The sequence below is a fragment of the Diabrotica virgifera genome, chromosome 2, assembly GCF_917563875.1.
Source record: "Diabrotica virgifera virgifera chromosome 2, PGI_DIABVI_V3a".
Taxonomy (NCBI): Eukaryota; Metazoa; Arthropoda; class Insecta; order Coleoptera; family Chrysomelidae; genus Diabrotica; species Diabrotica virgifera.
Window position 1 is genome coordinate 41,344,297 of NC_065444.1, and position 20,127 is coordinate 41,364,423.

General features: G+C 33.1%; 2 protein-coding genes across 12 annotated transcripts in view; one reads left to right on the plus strand and one right to left on the minus strand.

The window, feature by feature from the left end:
- Positions 1–20,127, minus strand: part of LOC114327965 (histone acetyltransferase KAT8) — a 345,297-nt gene that overhangs the window by 224,383 nt on the left and 100,787 nt on the right. The window lies entirely within an intron of this gene.
- LOC114327962 (probable Na(+)/H(+) antiporter nhx-9) overlaps positions 1–20,127 on the plus strand; it is a 238,461-nt gene that overhangs the window by 94,243 nt on the left and 124,091 nt on the right. For all 11 annotated transcript variants that reach the window (XM_050643634.1, XM_050643635.1, XM_050643636.1 and 8 more), the window contains exons 5-7: positions 9,784–9,987; positions 10,050–10,138; positions 14,517–14,587. In XM_050643634.1, coding sequence (XP_050499591.1) covers positions 9,784–9,987; positions 10,050–10,138; positions 14,517–14,587 — 364 coding nt within the window. The remainder of the gene's footprint in view (positions 1–9,783; positions 9,988–10,049; positions 10,139–14,516; positions 14,588–20,127) is intronic.

The window sequence follows — 20,127 nt, forward strand, 5'->3', positions numbered from 1 at the left end:
GCCTCTATCAATTCAAGAAGTAGAAGACACAATAAAATATCTAAAAAATAACAAAACTCCAGGAAATGATGATAAACCTACAGAACTTATTAAATGTAGGGGAGATAGTCTTACACCATTAACCGTAGTTACCCGTAATCATGTATGGTAGCGAATCGTGGACGATAACAAAGGCAAACGAAGAGGGACTACATGTTTGGGAAAGAAAAATGCTAAGGAAGATCTCTGGGCCTGTGGTTGATGAAGTAGCAGGACAATATAGGATAAGAACTAACAAAGAGCCCGAAGAAACTATTCCCAGACGCTAACATAGTAAAAGAAATAGAGTCCAGAAAACTCCAATGCGCAGGACACCTCAGGAGTCATTCTGACCAAAAGAAGAGTAAGGCTGGTGTGGAAAGAAGTCCCAACTGGAAGAAGACCACGCGGACGCCCTCGACTCCGGTGGTGAGATAATATAGCAAGAGACCTGAAAACTATGGACGTGGAGAATTAGATAGAGGTTGCTCAAAATTTATGGACAGTCAGGAAAAATTAGGGGGAGTAAGAAAAAAGAAAAAATTGTAGTGTGTGTGTATTCACAAAGACGGGATGTCATTAGATAAATTTCTTGCCACAGATATTTGAAATTTAAAGATGTCATTATTAGATTTTTGTTTTAGAATCTTTAAGAAATTGTATGATATCATTAATAGTTTTTTTCTACAACCGTGTTAAAAATGCAATTTTTAGCACTCCATGCGTGTATGATGGTTCCTGTTTATCTGAACCATCTCAGATAATTGAGGGGTGGTTACCCCCTACCATAAGGGTTGATGAAGTAAAAATACTCACTGTAGATTCATTTATTGGTACGTTGAAGTAACTACGGTAAAGAGCTGGTGGTATATTATTTAGTAACTGTGATGTTTACTCGTTGGGATCTCAAATACCAATGACTAATCTTTTCGCCATGAAAGTAGAACTCAAAGTGGATTCCCCTGTTTACCATTTGGTATAAATAAAAGTGAGAGTGTTTAGTAAAAGTGCTGAATCGACTAGATTATAAATAACGAATGCTAATTGTTATTTCAAACTGACCTTGTATCGAAAATCGACACATTGATGTGGTAATATAGGTCAATCGTATTTATTATAAACAAACGTATTTGTTTTACCAAAGACATTTAATTATTAAAAGAATTTGTCTTAATAAGATGATTACTGAAATGCAGTGTATCCCAGTACATCTTCCCTTTCTCTCCAAAAATTTTCTGACTACGGAAAAGGAAGAAAATTTTCTGATAATACCATCAACTGCCTACTGCGTTTTAATAAATACAAGTTAAGTTTTTATTTCCTATAACTAATAATTAAATACAAAAAAAATAAAAATGTTCGTTATCAACATTGTTCCCGTTTCACTTGTCACTCACTGTGTTCTCGGATTGTAAGCATATAATCTATTCGTATGTATTTCCTTGATTTTATTGTTTTCTGTTTTGATCTTACAATTAACGTTGTTTACCTCTGTTATTGTGAAGGGGCCTACATAAAGACTATCAAACTTACCATTCTCTTCCCTTTTTACCAGGACTAGGTCTTCTATTTTAAAGTGTTGTGGTGTTGCTTTGAGCTTGTTATTTTCTTGTCGCTCTTTTTTGTGCTTTAGTAAGAAGGTTCTAGCTCTCTCGTGTGCGCTTTGTAGTTTGTAGCGTAACTCATTGTAGTAAGCATCTATGTTATAACATGGTTGAATCTCCTGTGTAAGATCTTCTGGTAGGTTAACCTTCCTGCCATATAACAGTTCAAACGGTGTGTAACCATGATACATGTTAGGGGTTGTATTGTAGCAGTATGTGAACATTCTGCAACACACGTCCCAATTTTCTCTGTCTTCGTCTATGAATGCTCTTACATACTCGTTCAATGTTCTGTGCAGTTTTTCGCAACTTCCAATGGACTGTGGATGGTATGCCGTTGAGAAGTTGTGCTCTATTTTAAGTAGCTTTGTTAGTTCCTGCATTACTTCATTCTTATATTCTGTGCCTTGGTCTGTTCTTATTTGCTTCATGAAGATGTATTGGGATACACTGCATCTCAGTAATCATCTTATTAGGACAAATTCTTTTAATAATTAAATGTCTTTGGTAAAACAAATACGTTTGTTTATAATAAATACGATTGACCTATATTACCACATCAATGTGTCGATTTTCGATACAAGGTCAGTTTGAAATAACAATTAGTATTCGTTATTTATAATCTAGTCGATTCAGCAGTTTTACTAAACACTCTCACTTTTATTTATACCAAATAGTAAACAGGGGAATCCACTTTGAGTTCTACTTTCATGGCGAAAAGATTAGTCATTGGTATTTGAGATCCCAACGAGTAAACATCACAGTTACTAAATAATATACCACCAGCTCTTTACCGTAGTTACTTCAACGTACCAATAAATGAATCTACAGTGAGTATTGTTACTTCATCAACCCTTATGGTAGGGGGTAACCACCCCTCAATTATCTGAGATGGTTCAGATAAACAGGAACCATCATATGGCGATCCTGGCAGGATAAAAGAATACGTTGTTGTTGTAATGGGGTAGTTACTCTGAGAAGAGGGTTGGTTGTTAGGAATACACTATTTGTCCATACTTTATTTATTGAACACTACTAATTATTATCAGTAACAAGTTGGTGTGCTTAAAGTAGAACCATCTACGAGTGCATCTGGATTAAGAATGATATTTAATTAACGAATCAATTAGAATGAATCACGGTGCCTTCATGTATAAGTATATAAACAAACTTGTAACATGTATTTTGTTTATATTGCCGATTCAGCTTGACCATGACATACCAAAATATGAATTAGTTGACTATGCATTATTGTCGACTGGTGCTTCTAACAAATCTAGGTCACCTACTAAAATGTAAACAAATGGGTATGTTTTGGTTTTGTTTCTAGTATATTTAAGAATTAAATGAATATGTCTTGATCTCAATTTTGGATGTTGATAAACCTTTACACGTGCGTTAAAAATGCTACTTTAAGGCACTAGTGTTTAAAATATTTTTAAAGCACTGCAGTTCGTATTGACCGTATACGCTGTGAACTCGTACGTAGAGGGGATATTTACAAATTCTCGAGCGTCAGTAGTGGCAAGTCTGTAAACGTTTACCGGAAATTTGACATAAATGTCAAAGTGATTAATTTAAAATTAAAATTAAAAACATTAATTATAAAAAATATTAGTTGGTCAAAGCTGTGGTATATATTTTTACCTTAAATATACTTACGTTTTAAATACTGAATTTAAGTTTTTTTAATGTTCCGTAATATGTAATTATAATTTAATCTAAAAATCTTAGCGCCATCTACACGATAATTGTGAAAGTATCTGAAGTAAGAAATTCATATTTTATCAATAGAACCTCAAAATGATTAGCAAAATCTTAAAAAAATCGATTACAATTTAATTACTTTTTTGCGTTGTAAATGTTAAACGATAACAATTAAATAATAAATTTAAAAATTACCGGTGAAAGTTGAATTAGTAATCCGCTAGGAGCGCCACCAGCGAAGCTCAGAGCGTATCCGCTGTGAGCTCGTACGTAGAGGGGATATTTACAAATTCTCGAGCGCCAATAGTGGCAAGTCTGTAAACGTTTACCGGAAATTTGACATAAATGTTAAAGTGATTAATGTAAAATTAAAATTAAAAACATTAATTATAAAAAATATTAGTTGGTCAAAGCTGTGGTATATATTTTTACCTTAAATATACTTACGTTTTAAATACTGAATTTAAGTTTTTTTAATGTTCCGTAATATGTAATTATAATTTAATCTAAAAATCTTAGCGCCATCTACACGATAATTGTGACAGTATCCGAAGTAAGAAATTCATATTTTATCAACAGAACGTCAAAATGATTAGCAAAATCTTAAAAAAATCGATTACAATTTAATTTATTTTTTGCGTTGTAAATGTTAAGCGATACCAATTAAATGATAAATTACCGGTGAAAGATAATTCCAGTAATCCGCTAGGAGCGCCACCAGCGAAGCTCACAGCGTATAGACAATTTTGATGTAATGTCAAAAAAATATAAAAATGGAATGTCAGTCAAGTTCAAGTAAAAGTTTTTGTAGATATTGTCCTGTAATTACGTTTGTAGAAAAAATATTGTATGATATGCGTGTTAAAAAGTACATTTTTAAGGCACTCATGTGAATTGCACGATATAATACTTTCACATGCGTGACTTAAACGTGTACTTTTAACACTTATATCATAAATAACTATTATGTTGAAGCTTACTAGGTGTGAAATATTCAGCGGTAAACTGACATTGTGCTCTTGAAGCCTAGCAATTCGTGTTTTCGTATGATATTTATTAAGATCACAGTTAAAGATTATGTGATTTAAATCTGCGGTTGAGTAGTTATCACATGAACATACAGAGTTGATACGCATTCCAATTTTAGCTAAATGTGCAGAAAAGTTGTCATGGTTTATAAAATAAAATCGAGTAACGTGATAATCAAATATGTGGGATATTTTGCGGAAGTTGTGGATATACGTAAGCGTACGGATTTCTCGGAGTTTGTACAAACTTGAGCCAAATAGTTTCCCATTTCTTTCTTAATTTTTTATGCAATTCTGGAATGTAATCGCTGGAGATTGTTAAATTTACTATTTCATTTAAAGTTGCTGAATTATTTGCCATTTCATCTACTATCTCATTTTCTTTGATTTCCAAAAAATTGTAAGGTGACTAGTTTGATTGTATCCCCCGTTGTATGGCGATGGGTAAAATCACTATAATAGTTAAAATATTTCTCATAAATGTTTATTAAATATACAGGGTGAGTCCAACTCGATATTTGGCAGTACAGTGGAACCCCGATAAGTCGGCCCCCGATAACCCGGAAGTCCGGCTAACCCGGACCGATTTTTATCAGACAAACATTACAACAATAAAAATGTATGTCCTTTATGCTGGATTTTCCAATTTCTTTTCAACATCTTAAAATATTTTCTTTTATCTTTCCTTATAAACATATTGTTCGAATACTATAATATCTTATGTTTTTCAGGCTAATTTTATTTATCATAATAAACTTTCTTCGTAAAAATTTGTCGTTTTAGCGAATTCCTATGTAGTTCATTCGTTTCAATTTTCAATGTCAAACACATTATACAATGAGAGATAATGCGTATTTGTGTAATTTGATACATAATATACCTTAGTAAAAATAACTGGCATGGCAGACAACGCTCATTCTCGTGTTATCGAAACCAATAGGCATCTGTAGTATCCTTTATTTACTTGAAACTCTCTAGCATTGTTTAGAAAAGACTATTAAAAAATTATTTTTCAAACAATGGTCTTAGTCTTCACTCTTATTAAATAACATAAGTTCGTTCTCGTTGCGAGACGGTATTGTGTGTGTGTAGTAAAGTCTCATTGTTCGTTCCGCGTAAATATATTCAGATTTTGTTGTGTTTGCGTGATTTTTTGTCTACGTAATGGCAATAAAACTTAAAATGTTGTTTTTGTTTCAAAATGATAACAAAAGACAGTTTGGACAATCGGTGCAAAGCTAAGAAAGCTAAAAATGAGACTCTCGACGACGCTTTGTATGTGTGGAACGCGAACGTGGTTTACAAGTGTCTGTGTGCCAATTATAACGGAGTTTATCTATAAGCATACCATATTTTAATAAGTTTTACCATTTTCTCCGGCTAACCCGAATTTTCGATAACCCGGATCGGCCGCGGTCCCGATTAATCCGAGTTAACGGGGTTCCACTGTAGTTAATAACTACTGCCAAATATCGAGGTGGTTTTTTTTCTTTGGCCCACCCTGTATGTGTATAAATGGGAAATGGGATGCTACCATTCCTTTTCAAATCCTATATACCTAATAAATACCTTCGATTTAAAGAGATACCTCATCACTAAAATAATTTCTCAGCCAATCCAAACATTATTTTGCAGACTCGACGTCGCGACAAATCTTTTCTTTTAAAAGAAAAAGTACGCACGAAAGAAAATTAAGACCGCATAATAATTATCTCCCTGTGGCTGCACGTGACTTAATACTTCGGTGTAGCTGCGTCACGTGACGCGTTGTTTATGTAAGACGACAATCGATCTGGTGGAAAGCAGTTGTCAGGGAGAGAGAAAAACATGTTTTGATGAAATTATGAATTAGTCGATGTTCGTAAGCAAAGAAAATTAGGATATAATGAAATATGGTTTGAAAAAGATTTTTTTTAGCATGGAAAGCAATAAAGTTGTTTTGTTGTCACGTGGATGGATAATGGATATAAATAATTATAATAAGACAGGTATTAGAACACGTGGATAACTCAATGGTACTAACGAGAAAAACTCTAAATGATAAAAAATTCTGATTTCTATATTGGTTTGTCCTATGTAAGATTAAAGATAAAAATAAGATAAAAAGTTTTATTGAGGAGTAAATGTTGCCTTTATTCCCTTTGAATTGAAAATATTGTTGATTTTATCCGTAACACTTTTGGGGACATCCATAAACTACGTCGTTGAAAAGGGGGAGGGGGGCGTCTTTGCTTATTACAACGGTATACGACAGGGGGGAGGGGGCCATGAGTGCACATCCGACGTCGTTTGATGTTCACGAATATGAAAAAATTACCCTATTTTAGAATTAAAAAGAATTAGTAGGTATATTACTTTTATCGCATACTTTTCATTTCGTTTTTATCACTCATAGCCTTAATAATATTGCTAGCAGTTTTGTACAGAATAACAAACAATAAAACATTGTTCTATGTATTTAAACAAACGCTTCTATAAATAACAATGTCTGGAAGTAATAAATTTAAACTGTTCATTTATTTACTGAATAATCTGTGTGAAACAATTCTACAAGAATGAATAGAAATAAAATATTCTATTTTCTTTAGTTAGTGCATTGTATTTATACTTAATAAAAGACATGGTATTGAAATCAAAACAAAGTAAGTATCAAGATTTATATGATGCAGTTAAGAAAGCATATCATAACTCCGATAAAAGTATTGTCTTTTGTCCGAATAAAGCTAATTAGTTGTACAGTAAATTGAAAGAAAAAAGTACGCCGATATTAATGAACTAGGTACATAGTAAGTAAATAAACTTTGATAGCTAACTTTAAAAAATCCAGAAATATCATGGAATTTTAAAAAATCACTAAAAAGGGGGGTCATGAGTTCCAATTGTGACGTCGATATGAGGGGGGGTCAACTGTAAACGACGCTTTACGACGGAAGGGGGGAGGGTATTAAAAAGTCCGAAATCTTTACGACGTAGTTTATGGATGTCCCCATTTGATGTAGGGAACAAAAACTAATAGATACAATTTGGACCCATTTAAACGTAGTTTTCATCGTTTTATTCTCTAAAAACTACTTAGAAATAAAGTAAATACAAGCAATTTCATATCCTAGCGTGATAAAATCCATTATTTCTTTATGAGAAAACTGTACATAACTAATAAAACCCTTTTATTTACCAAACGGTGAATAGTGTCTCTTTTGTGGTTTCGATTAATAATTTTTCCATAAAAAGATAATCAAACGGAAAAAACCTAACAGTAGACTTAAATGGTTGTTGTGCACGCTAAATATAAACATAAATGGTTTAGGTGTTAATGGGAAATGACGTAAACTTAAGATTTTACAGATTTATATGAATGTTGGTATGTATGTAGAAAGAAAACCAGAGCTACACAAATCTTTTTTTTAAACTAAGTAAAGGGTGGTTCAGTAAGAACTAAATCTTTAAAAACTTTTGTTAATTGAAGCTAGAAAACAAGTGCCTATGCTGAGATAATATATGTATTTAGGATCATTTTGTATGGAAATATCCACATTTTGTAAATCCGTGATGAAAAAAATAGAATCGTTAGATATATACTGACACTGCTAAAATATCCTATTTAGACAGAGTTACCAATAAATCTGTTATGCTGAGACTACCGATAGGAACAGAGATTTTTTGGTTTTGACTAAAGAATTTAAATACATAATATATCAATTTTTGAAACATGGTTGTTATAATATTACAATAAGAACAGATAGTTCTGAAACTATTTTTTTGTGGCATGTTTAAGTGAAATTGTATTTATATGGGATCAATCAACTGTGGTTAGTACCATATCAATACAATATTTAACAGAAATAGCTGATGAAATACATATTTTTATGAAAACTCCATTCTCTTTCTTTTCCCATCTGTGTCCAGCATGCAGTTCCGTACATCATACCTGGTTTTATAGAATTTTTCTGTTACACAACACACCACTCGCTTCCATCCACTTCACCCATCTAACTCTAATTCAACTAAATGAATATTCATCTATTTCTCCATTACTCTGTAGTACCAATACTAAGTACTTAAGACTGTTCACAATCATTTCTCAATCCAAAGATATCATTCGATTTGAAGCAACTCTATCTTTAAATGAACTTTCCAAATACTCTGTTTTTCTTACTAAGTTTTAAACCTTTTTCCTTAAGGGCTTGCCACTACTGTTCCAATTTTGTTCTAAATCGCTTTCACTATTTCCTACTAACACTACGTCATCAGCATACATTAAGCAGGGAATTTTGCCCTGTAATTTTGCTGTAATCTGATACAACGCTAATGAGAATAAATGAGCACCGAGCCTTGATGATGTAATCCTACTTTTACATGACATTTATCATAATCTCTTCCACACCTGCTCTAGCACTAGTTGTTACTCTTACAATTACTTACAATTTTTACTTATTCACCGTATACCATATGAGTCTTTGTGTCTTTATTCTTACATATCCTATATATTTCCGTCAACTGTCTTATAATAAAAATTGCATCTGTTGGTGATCTGCCTGGCATAGAGCCAAACTGATTATTGGATATTTCGGTTTCTTGACGTATCCATCTATAGATTACTCTCTCCATATTTTCATGGTACGACTAAGTAGTTTTATGGTCCTGTAATGTATACATTGTTGTATATCTCCTTTGGTTTTGTAAACAGTTACGAATGTACCTACTGCTTCTCCATTTATTTGACATTTTGTTCCACTTCCATAATTATATTGAATAAACCTGTTAGCTTACGTGTTCCTGTCACTCCTAAAGATGTCCATACTTTCCCAGGAATATCATCTGATTTTCTTTTCTGTATTTTTTGAAGTGCTTGAACCACTTCCTCTTTTATTATATCAGTGACCATTGCTGTTGTCTATCTCCATTAACTCAATCTTCCTCCAAATTATTTTAGGACTTCCTTTCATGTTTCAATGCAATTTTTCCATATTCTTGCGCTTAATAGACTCTTTCTCATCTTAATCTCCATCATTTGATTTTGTGTAGTCCTCTCCAATATTTTGCTTTAGTTTCGCCTTTTTACTTCGATGTCTAGCACAAGCAAAGTATGTTGTTGTTAGTAAAAGTTAAGCAGGTTCTACAATGCATCAGAGAAGAAAGATAAGAACAAAGAAACCAAAAATTTAAATTGTAATTTTTTTTTATTTTGCGTACATTTGCGTAATTTATTTTCCATTAGTTACCACCAGTCTCTTAGATACAGGTACAACTACATTTTTGTATATTTTTGCTTACGCAATGTATTGCGTCTCCCTTTTATATGAAAACGAATTGAGTTCATTGATTCTGCAACGTCAAATACTGCATAAAACAACAACTGTTGAGTTTCAACAAGTACCGTTCTTCCTAGATACATAAAATCAATAATGTTGTTTTAATTCTTCCAGGAGTTATAATATTTACTGCATTAGCGAACAGATTCCGCTTGAACCAGCTGAGTACCGTCGACAAATTCGTCATGTCCTACGGAGGCTTGAGAGGAGCCGTTGCCTTTGCCCTGGTGCTCCTGATAGATCCTCGAACGGTCAAGTTGCAGCCCATGTTCATGACCACGACGATTGCCGTTGTGTACTTCACAGTATTCTTTCAAGGTAATTTATAATATACCTATATACAACAGAAGTGTTTACTTCATTCTACGTTGTCTTTCAAGGTATTACGATCAAACCTCTGGTGAAGATTCTCAACGTCAAGACGGCAGAGAAGAAGAAGCCTACGATGAATGAAAGGATTCATGAAAGGGTACGTTATATCTATTTACTGTAGGATGCAGTGGCGTGCTGGCCATATTAATGAATCGGTGCAATCACTGAGAGGCCGCGGCCTCTTGAGGCCGGTCAAATAAGTTTGCATTATAAATAATGAATAAAAAATTCTGATGATAGAAGGTAACATGAGGATGGGAGACCGCTTTCCTATAAAATCACCGGGCCGCTTGAAAAGTTTCAGCACGCCACTGGTAGGATGTCTAGATTAGCTACACCATATGCTTGCTTGTATCGATCTAATCAACCCTAAACATCAATCCTTGGACATATTCCTCTGCTTCCTCTTTTTGGTCATTTGACCGTCGCATTTGTGGCCTTCCCCTATTTCGTTTGGGTTCTATGGTCTCCAATGTATAATCATCTTAGTCCATCTTTCATCCTTCTGCCGTAGGGTGTGTCCGGCGAACTTCCATTTAAGTTTTGGTACTTGGGTTGAGATATTTCTTACTTTTGTTTTGTTACGGGTCCATTCGTTTCTTTTCCTGACTGCTAGTTTAATTTTCAGCATTTGTATTTCCATGGATATTTCTGTCTTTGCTATTTTTCCATAGTTTCCTTTGTAAACGTCCAGGTCTAAGAGCCATATATGAGAACGGATAGTATGAATTGATTGAAGCCTCCTGTTTTTAGGTATTGGGGATATTTTCGGTTCTTTACAATATAAGGCAGTTTTCCGAATGATGCCCAGGCCAATCTTATTCTTCTCTTTATTTCTTGATTAACTATTTATATGGGAAATAAGCCACAATTAAATTGAAAAAAATAATTTTATTAACGTTTCGACGCCCAAATCGGGTGTCGCTGTCAAAATACAAAATACTACTAAATTAAACAAAAATGTTGTTGCTAAGTAAAATATTCTTCTAATAATTTATTTAATCTGACTCATTTATATTGGCAATTCAGACATATAGCCCAATAAATGACCGTTTTGGAGTGTAATTTCCAGGGGCAACTCCGAATTGCATGGAAATTTGGACTTAGGTTCTACTTACCCTCCACTTCAAAGTTGTATTTGTGCTGTTGGTTGCTTTTACTTGGGGGTGACATTTACCCCTTCTCGGGGGATGAAAAACGCGTGTTTAAAATAAGGCCGGAAATGGATAAATTGACTTATTTTAAGCACCTTTTGTTCTATAAAGTTTTTTACGTGAGTCAATACTTTTCGAGTTATTCGCGATTTAAAATGTTGATTTTTCGACAAAAAAACTACGTTTTCAGACGGTTTTTCCCAAATCACTCAAAAAGTAAATAATTTATCGAAAAAAATATTTTTAGCAAAAGTGTAGCCTATAAAAAAACGAAAAAAATGGTGTACCAGTAAAGTCTACAAATCGAGTAGAAGCAAAGTTGTAGCTCATGAAAAATACGTTCTTATTCGTCTAATTCCAAATCGAATAATTCAACGCGAAATCACCGAAGAAAGAAGCGTTTTTCGGAAAAACCTTATTAACATTTTTAAAGTATCGAAAAAAAGCTTATTATTTGTTTTTTACAAAAACACACAGCATCAAAAATAAACGAGTTATACTGAAAAAAAAGTTGGCCCCTTTTTTTGGTAAAAAAAATCGTGAAAACCTCGCTCTATTTAGCACCCTAAATGAAATTAATCGTTTGGCTTTACCATCTATTTTAACTGTATGTGTATTGTTTATATGATCTGTAAGTTTGATTGGTTTGAAGTGCTTATTTTTGAAAACATTTGGTTTTATAGTAAAAAAAAATTTCTAAAAATTTTTGAAAAATTTAATTTTTTCAAAATAACTTAAAAAGTATTAGTGATTAGAAAAATCTTAAAGACTAAAAAAATGTAGGTTTTCCTATTATAAATATGCTAGTTTTATTTTGTTTCTCCGTAAGACAAAAATTGGTTAAGAGATGGCTGTTCAAAATTTGCATACACTCAAGCTTTCACATGAATGGGTCACATTAGTGACCCATTCAAGCTTTCTCAATTATAACCCTTTCAAAAATAAACACTTTAAACCGGTGAGACTGACAGATCATATAAAAAATAGATAGGTAAGTAAATTGTTTGTAAAGCGGTAGCGATTAATTTCATTTGAGGAGCTAAACACAGCGAGATTTTCATGATTTTTTACAAAAAAAAAAAAGATGGCCAACTTTATTTTGAGCGTAACTCGCTTATTTTTAATGCTAAAACTTTTGTTAACAATTAAAACAAAGCTTTTTATAAACACTTTAAAAAAGTTTAAATGGGTTTTTCCCGAAAAGTGCTTAGTTTTTCGGTGATTTCACCTTGAAATATTCGATTTGGAATTAGACGAATAAGAACGTATTTTTCATGAGCTACAACTTTGTTTTTATTTGATTGATAGACTTTACTGATACACTTTACTGATTTTTGGGTTTTTTATAAGCTACACTTTTGCTAAGGATATTTTTTTGATAAAATATTTACTTTTTGAGTTATTTGCGAGAAACCGTCTGAAAACGTAGTTTTTTTCTCTAAAAATCAACATTTTCAATGGCAAATAACTCGAAAAGTATTGACGTAAAAAACTCTATAAAACAAAAGTTGCTTAAAATCAGTCAATTTATTCATTTCCGGTCTTCTCTTGAACGTATGTTTTTTCACCCCCGAGAAGAAGTGACTGTCACCCCCCAAGTAAAAGCAACCAACGGCACAATTTCAACTTTGAAGTGGAGGGTAAGTAGAACCTAAGTCCAAATTTCCATGCAATTCGGAGTTGCCCCTGGAAATTACACTCCAAAACGGTAATTTATTGGGCTATATGTCTGAATTGCCAATATAAATGAGTCAGATTAAATAAATTATTAGAAGAATATTTTACTTAGCAACAACATTTTTGTTTAATTTAGTAGTATTTTGTATTTTGACAGCGACACCCGATTTGGGCGTCGAAACGTTAATAAAATAATTTTTTTCAATTTAATTGTGGCTTATTTCCCATATAAATAGTTAATCAAGAAATAAATAATTAACAAATAGTTGCCCCTGAAAATTACACGGTATCGCCGAATTTCCCGTTCATTTACTGGGCTAATATACATATTATACATTTTAAAGTAGAAGACTTTAAAATGATATTGCCAATATTTATGAGTTGCATTCCTGGGACGACTTTACTGAAAGATAGTTCATTCGATTACATGAAATCAACCCCAACTCAAGAATATACGTCACAAAAAAATCATAGCATGTGATCTGTCTTTAAAAAGACAAACAAATGCAACGATGACAGTAAAATTCTCGCGTTAGAGATTCCATAGTAAATAAATTCTTTATTTCTTGTGTCTGATTTTCTTTATTATTTAATTTAGTGATTTGTCCTAGATAGGTATATACTCTTTTACTTCTTGTTTGTGCCTTTGAAATTATTAGTTCCCCTTGTTGATTGGTCACGGTTTTTGGTTTTTATTTTACTGCAATTCATGTTCAGTCCTATCTTTTCAGATTCTTCATCTAGTTCTTCCATTATTCTTTGAAATTCATCATTTTTTCATTATTTTGCTCCATTAATATCTAAAAATAAGCATGATACCTACTGAATTGTTTCGGGTACATCAGTAACAAATAGGCTGTAACTTCTTGAGTATGCATTGTTCTTCTGAATTTATACTGGACTGCTGTAATAATTGAGTTTTTCCAGCCAGTGTTCTAAATTGTTTTTAATAAGTCGTTCATACGTTTTCATGGTACAAGTTCCCAATGAAAGAGGTGTGTATGAGTCTCGAGAATCTCTAGGTTTATTAGGTTTAAAAATAAGTATTATTAATAAGTCGTCTGGTATATTCGACTTGTTTGTCTTTCTTTATAAAAGGTTTTATTTAGGATGTGGTCATTTGCTTAGTAATTTTTAAACCCTCTTGGTCTTTCGTTTACCCAATTCGGATAAATTTTACTACGGAAATATTCAGTCTCCCTACTCTATTTTGTGTGTATTTGCTTGTTTCCTGGTTTTGAACCTATTTAATTTAACCCAGACCTCTTGGATTAGAGTATTTTTGCTCAGAATTTCAAATTATGATCTCCAACTAGCTCTTTTTACTTTATACGTAATTATTTTAACGATCGTATTTTGATTTTGATAGATACTAAAGTTATCCAAATTTGGATTCCCTTTGTACTTATTATATAACTGTTTGTTGTAAAATTATTTCATCATAGTTTGCATTTTTCCCAAGTAAGTGATTTATTTGCACTCCTTTTTGGTGTAGCTATGTGGTAGCTGCTTCGTTTATATCTTCTAGTAATTTGTTTTAAGTTTTTTAGGGTTTAAAAATTTCTCATTTATCTACTTTTCTTGTATTAGGTTATTCTGTTTTTTTAAGAATAAGATTATTTTATACAACACAACTTTTTTCAGCTGATGGATCATGCCATGGCAGGAATTGAAGATATCTTAGGACAGCATGGCAACTATCACATTCGAGACAGGTAAGAGCTTTTATTTATAATAACTGTGTTATAGACTAATACTAGGTAATTGGTAGAGCCGAAAACTGATTTAAATTATGTAAATATTAGGTTTGTTCTAGCATCAGTTTCAAACGGTTTGAAACCATCAACGAATAGTAGACCAGCGCGAGTAGAGGGGATAGCACTGGTGACTGTATTATGTTCTCTCACTGACCAACTTTTAGCTGACGGTTTCTGACTAGTTTGACTGTTTGCTAGAACAAACCTAATTATTAACGAACCATATCATATTACCATATCAAGACAATCAAAGGATCGCGTTACATCAAAAAGGAACCTGTCACATGGTCACCTGTATCTAAGGACCTTTAGACCCTTTCACATATTCTGCAGGCAACGGACTGTGTTTATAAATAATCATAAACATTTCAATATTCTTGAAGTGAATTTCGACTCGATTCAAGTTCTCTGTTTAACCCAGGTATGTCAATACCAAAAGACACCGTTAGGAAAATATTAGAATTTACAGTTCAGAGAACCTGTATGAAACGAGTCTGTGTACTCTAATACAGAGTCTGGCATTAGTAAAATAAGAAAATCTACGGTTTCGTTTTGATTTAAATCTGTCTCCCTCCATCCTCCGATAGTACTATTTCTAGGTCTACCTGTTGTCAAGCAGGCTCTGAGGAAGACAAATTTACACCAACACGACCGTAGTTTCTCTATATAAATTAAAACTATGTATATCGCAGTCTGGTTAGAACGCCCTCTAAAGGGGAATAAGTGAAATGAATTTCGACTCGATTCAATTTCTCTGTTTAACCCAGGTATGACAATACCAAAAGGCACCATAACATAACACCATAAACAGAGAACTTGAATCGAGTCGAAATTCATTTCACTTATTCCCCGTTAGATGGCGTTCTAACCATACTGCGATATAACATACATACATAATCGGTTGCCTCTTTTACCATTAGGTGTCGAGGATTCCTCCTTTATATAATACTCTCTGCAAATTTACGCCACTTCTTCCTATCTGCTGCTAAAACTTTTGCTTCTTGCCACGATGTTCCTCTTTTCTTGAGTATTTCGTTTACACTAGTGTTCCAGCTTTTCCTTGGTCTGCCCCTCCTGCTTTTACCCACTGCTTTGGCCTCCCATGTCATTTTTACTTGTCTCTCACCACTCATTCTTATCATGTGTCCAGCCCATTTTAACTTCTTTTCTTCAACTTTTTCGTTGAGCGATTTTACCTGTAATTCATGTCTTATATCTTCGTTTAATTTGCGATATAAATAGTTTTAATTTATTTGAGAAACTACGGTCATGTTGGTGTAAATTTGTCTTCCTCGTAGCCTCCTTGACAACAGGTAGACCTAGAAATAGTACTATCGGAGGATGGAGGGATAGGGAGACAGATTTAAATCAAAACGAAACCGTAGATTTTCTTATTTCAATATTCATTTCAGTACAGGGCCCAGAGCACGCCAAATATAATTCTATTTTGCTGACGTCACAAAATAAAATTTCATAATGGCAGAATCGACGGTTGCTAGGCAACGTGACGTCACTAAAATATAATTCTATTTGTCGTGCTCCCACAGCTGTTTAAAGTTGAGTCCGCGAGTCTTTACCCGTGCGTCATTAATACCTGGTCAGATAAAACACATACTTTTTATTTAGCATCATTCTCTTGCACGCATGAAATTAATGACAAACCAGCTGCCGCCTGTTATTTAAGTAAAAACACATGTTATTTTTATGAACGATTTAGACTCAGTGTATTGAAAAGAGATAGATACAAAGAAAGATGATTGGGGATATCTTCACATATTTAAGTACAATTTCTGACGTTTTGGTTTGTTTTACTTTTGTCGCTGTCAGTTTGTTGAATTTTTTGCTGTTATTTTGTCGAGTTTTTGCATTTTGAAGTTTTTTATACTATACAAACAGTTGTTTTCGTAACTAATTTTATATTGGAGTTAGAAGTTTTGTGATAAGTTTATGTTATTTTAAGATAAATTTTGACGACGTACAAAGCTAACCTCATTGTTGACACAGTTGAATGTTTGTGTTTAAGGTTCCGCCAAAGTGAATAAAATAACAAAAAGAAAATATGTTATTGAATTTTTTTATAAATTGTTTATTTATTTATTAATCAATGATAATAAAATAATTTATTACGCTACTTCAAATGTAGCTGTAATTATGCACCAAAATTTTAAAGCAAAACTTAAATTTGACATTCTATTTATTTAATAACGTCAAATTTTATTATAACCCGTGATCGGAATAATATCCATTTGCCGTTGCGTTTAGTAAATTTCCGACTTATTTCGTATGCTTTAAATGATGACGCACGGGTAAAGACTCGCGGACTCAACTGTATTTTGCCGCATATTGTATAGTATTACTGTCTACTGCATATTCTAAAGTAAATGCCCTATGATCGCTTAAATGTGCTTCATAAACATTAGAATTAGACTGACGTATATATTAGTATATTATTAATAATATAATCCATTTTACTAATAAAAGTTTGATTCAAACAATTTATTACTACTCTCGTGGGAACCACTGAAGTTAATTCTCATTAGAACATCGTCAAAAAGAATTTTAAATAAACCATTTTTCAAAAAAATCAATGTTTAAATAGCTACAAATAAAAATGTCATCAATCTACCTATCACAGAGTTCAAGAGTACAGAAAAATTGCTTTAAAAACAAATAAAACTCTTCTCTGGAAATCCTGTAGATACGGTTGACTGCAATTTTTTTTTCACAAAATATTATTTTCAAAGCACTGCCTCATAATAGATCCTCGGATTACAATACGAAGTTCAGTCGCGATTTTACCCCTTATCCCTTTTTATGTACTGAAAACCTCATATAGGATAACCAAAAAAAGGAAATTTAAAAGGGAGTTGGACCAAGGCGCGTTTTCCTGAAAATCTAATTTTTCTTATTTTCTGCAACTTTTCCAAGGTAAAATTTTTCGTTTTCACGACCTGCAGTTATGCCTTTTTCTGCAGGTTTCTTATCGTGAAAACAACAAACTATCAAACAAAAAATAAACTTGTGACTATAAGAAGGTAAGTAACTAAAAGCGCGGATATAAGTATGTATACATTAGAGAGTAATATATGGAGGGCTCAGAAGCCAATCAGTGTAAGTCACTTTCCGCTAAAAATTGAGTTACGTGTCGAAGATTCCTTCTTACAGCTAAAACTTTCTACAGACAAAACGCCTAAGTCAATGCTTGACAGTAAAACCAACAGATGGCGGTTCTTTGTTTAGCGTCAGAAATAAACTGAAAAATTATCGGAAGTCAATTAGTGTAAGTCATCTCGGCGTGTCACAGTTTGATTTGAGATTTATTTCACGATTGTTATCGGTAAAAATGAGTGAAAATACCGTTGATTTTTCATTAGAACTTGAAGAAAATGATCCTTACTCGGATAGTGGATCAGAATATGTGCCTAACAGTGGAAATAGTTCATCTGATTCAAGTAAGTAACTTTTAACCTAAAAAGGCGGGAATAATTTCTTACGAAAATGTGTTTTATGCTTTTTCTGCTAACAATAGATTAAATGTTAAAATTATTACTAAAGATGAACACAAAACAATCCTTTTTATGATTATTGTGACTGAAATTGCATCAAATTCAAAGAAAAAAAAAATGATTTTGACTTACACGCTTTGACCACTGAAATTTGTTTCAGATGGTTCCAGTTTACCTGCCGACGATCTTGGGGCAGAAAATATTGTGATTGAAAATGAAGGGGGTGTTATGGTAGAATCTCCGACAAGAGGGAGAAAGCGAAAAAGGAATCCAACAGAATGGAGACCGACAGTCAACGCAGTTCGACGGTATAGTGGAAAAGCTTACGTGAACAGAAACCGGAAGAACATACCTGGCAAATCGTTTAAAAATGTTGATTGTAAATGTAGACGACTTTGTTCTTCTAATATAACACTCGAAGAACGACAACTCATTTTTGACTCATTTTACAAGTTAGCTGACAATACAAAGCAGAACATTTATCTTCGTGGACTGATTCATAACAGCTCTGTTCAAAAACGTCGCGTCAGAAATGGATCAAAAGCGCCAAGATTAAAATCAGTAAAATATTACTTAACTACTACAGACTTGTCCATTCGTGTGTGTAAGAAATTTTTTAAAGATACCTTTCAAGTGAGTGAGGGGCGTATCTATAAACTGTCTTGTAGTACAACGCCAGCTTCTTGCATAGACAAAAGAGGTCACAAAGAACCAACCAATAAAATAGACGTCACGAAAGTCAAGGAACACATCAAATCATTTCCTTGCTACAAGAGCCACTATACTCTTTGTGATGCTCCAGATAGAAAATATTTAAATCCAGATTTAAATATTAGAAAGATGTATCAACTTTATAAAGAGAAATGTGAACAGGAAGGTTCAGAATCGGTTAAAGAAAAAATGTACTATCATGTTTTCTCTTCAAATTTTAATCTGCACTTCAAACCTCCATCTAAAGATACCTGCCAGTTATGTGATTCTTTGCAAAATACCATCAGATTTGGGAATAATGAAGAAGATATACATAAAGCAAAAACCGATAAAGAAATTCATCTCAGAAAGGCAAAACTAGCGAGAGATTCGCTTAACAAAGATAAAAATTTAGCTAATGAAAACATCTATGTTCTTACATTCGATCTACAAAAAGCTTTACCTTTTCTCAAACTAAGCACATATGTTGCTTATTATAAGATGAATTTATATGTTTATAATTTGGGAATTCATAGTTTCAACGACAATAAGGGGTACATGTTTATGTGGGACGAAACACGAGGGATCGCGAGGTTCACAAGAAGTTGCCACCTGCCTGACAAAACATTTAAAAATGAATGCAAGAAATTGTGATAGTATCATTTTGTATTCGGACTGTTGTACAGGCCAGAACCGCAATATTAAACTAAGTCTGTCACTTCTCAAACTCACACAAGACCCCGAAATGAACGCTACTTCAATTGACCATAAATTTCTCACCTCAGGTCATAGCTACCTTCCGAATGATGCAGATTTTGGGGTTATTGAGTCAAAGGCAAAGAAAAAAGAGTTTATTTATGGTCCTGAAGATTGGATTAATTTAGTTGCCACTGCTAAGAAAACTAATGCATTTCAAATAATTGAAATGAAACGTGAAGAATTTCTTTCGACAAGAATATTGGAAAACAGCATCATTAATAGAAAAATTGATAATACAGGGGGGAAAGTTAATTGGTTGAACATAAAATGGCTCAGATATTACAAAAATAAACCGGAATCTATTTTCTATAAAGAAACACTGCAAGAAGATTTTCCATTTAACGAGATCAATATTGCAAAAAAGGCCGGAAAGGGAAGACCACCTAAGTTATTTAATATTGTTCAGGAGCAACTCTACCCAAATCGCAGACCTGTCAAAGACTTAAAAAAAACACATGTTTGATTTGCTTCCTTACATTCCACCGCACTACCACACATTTTATAAAAATTTGCCAGTAATACAAAGGAATAATCCTCGAGCTT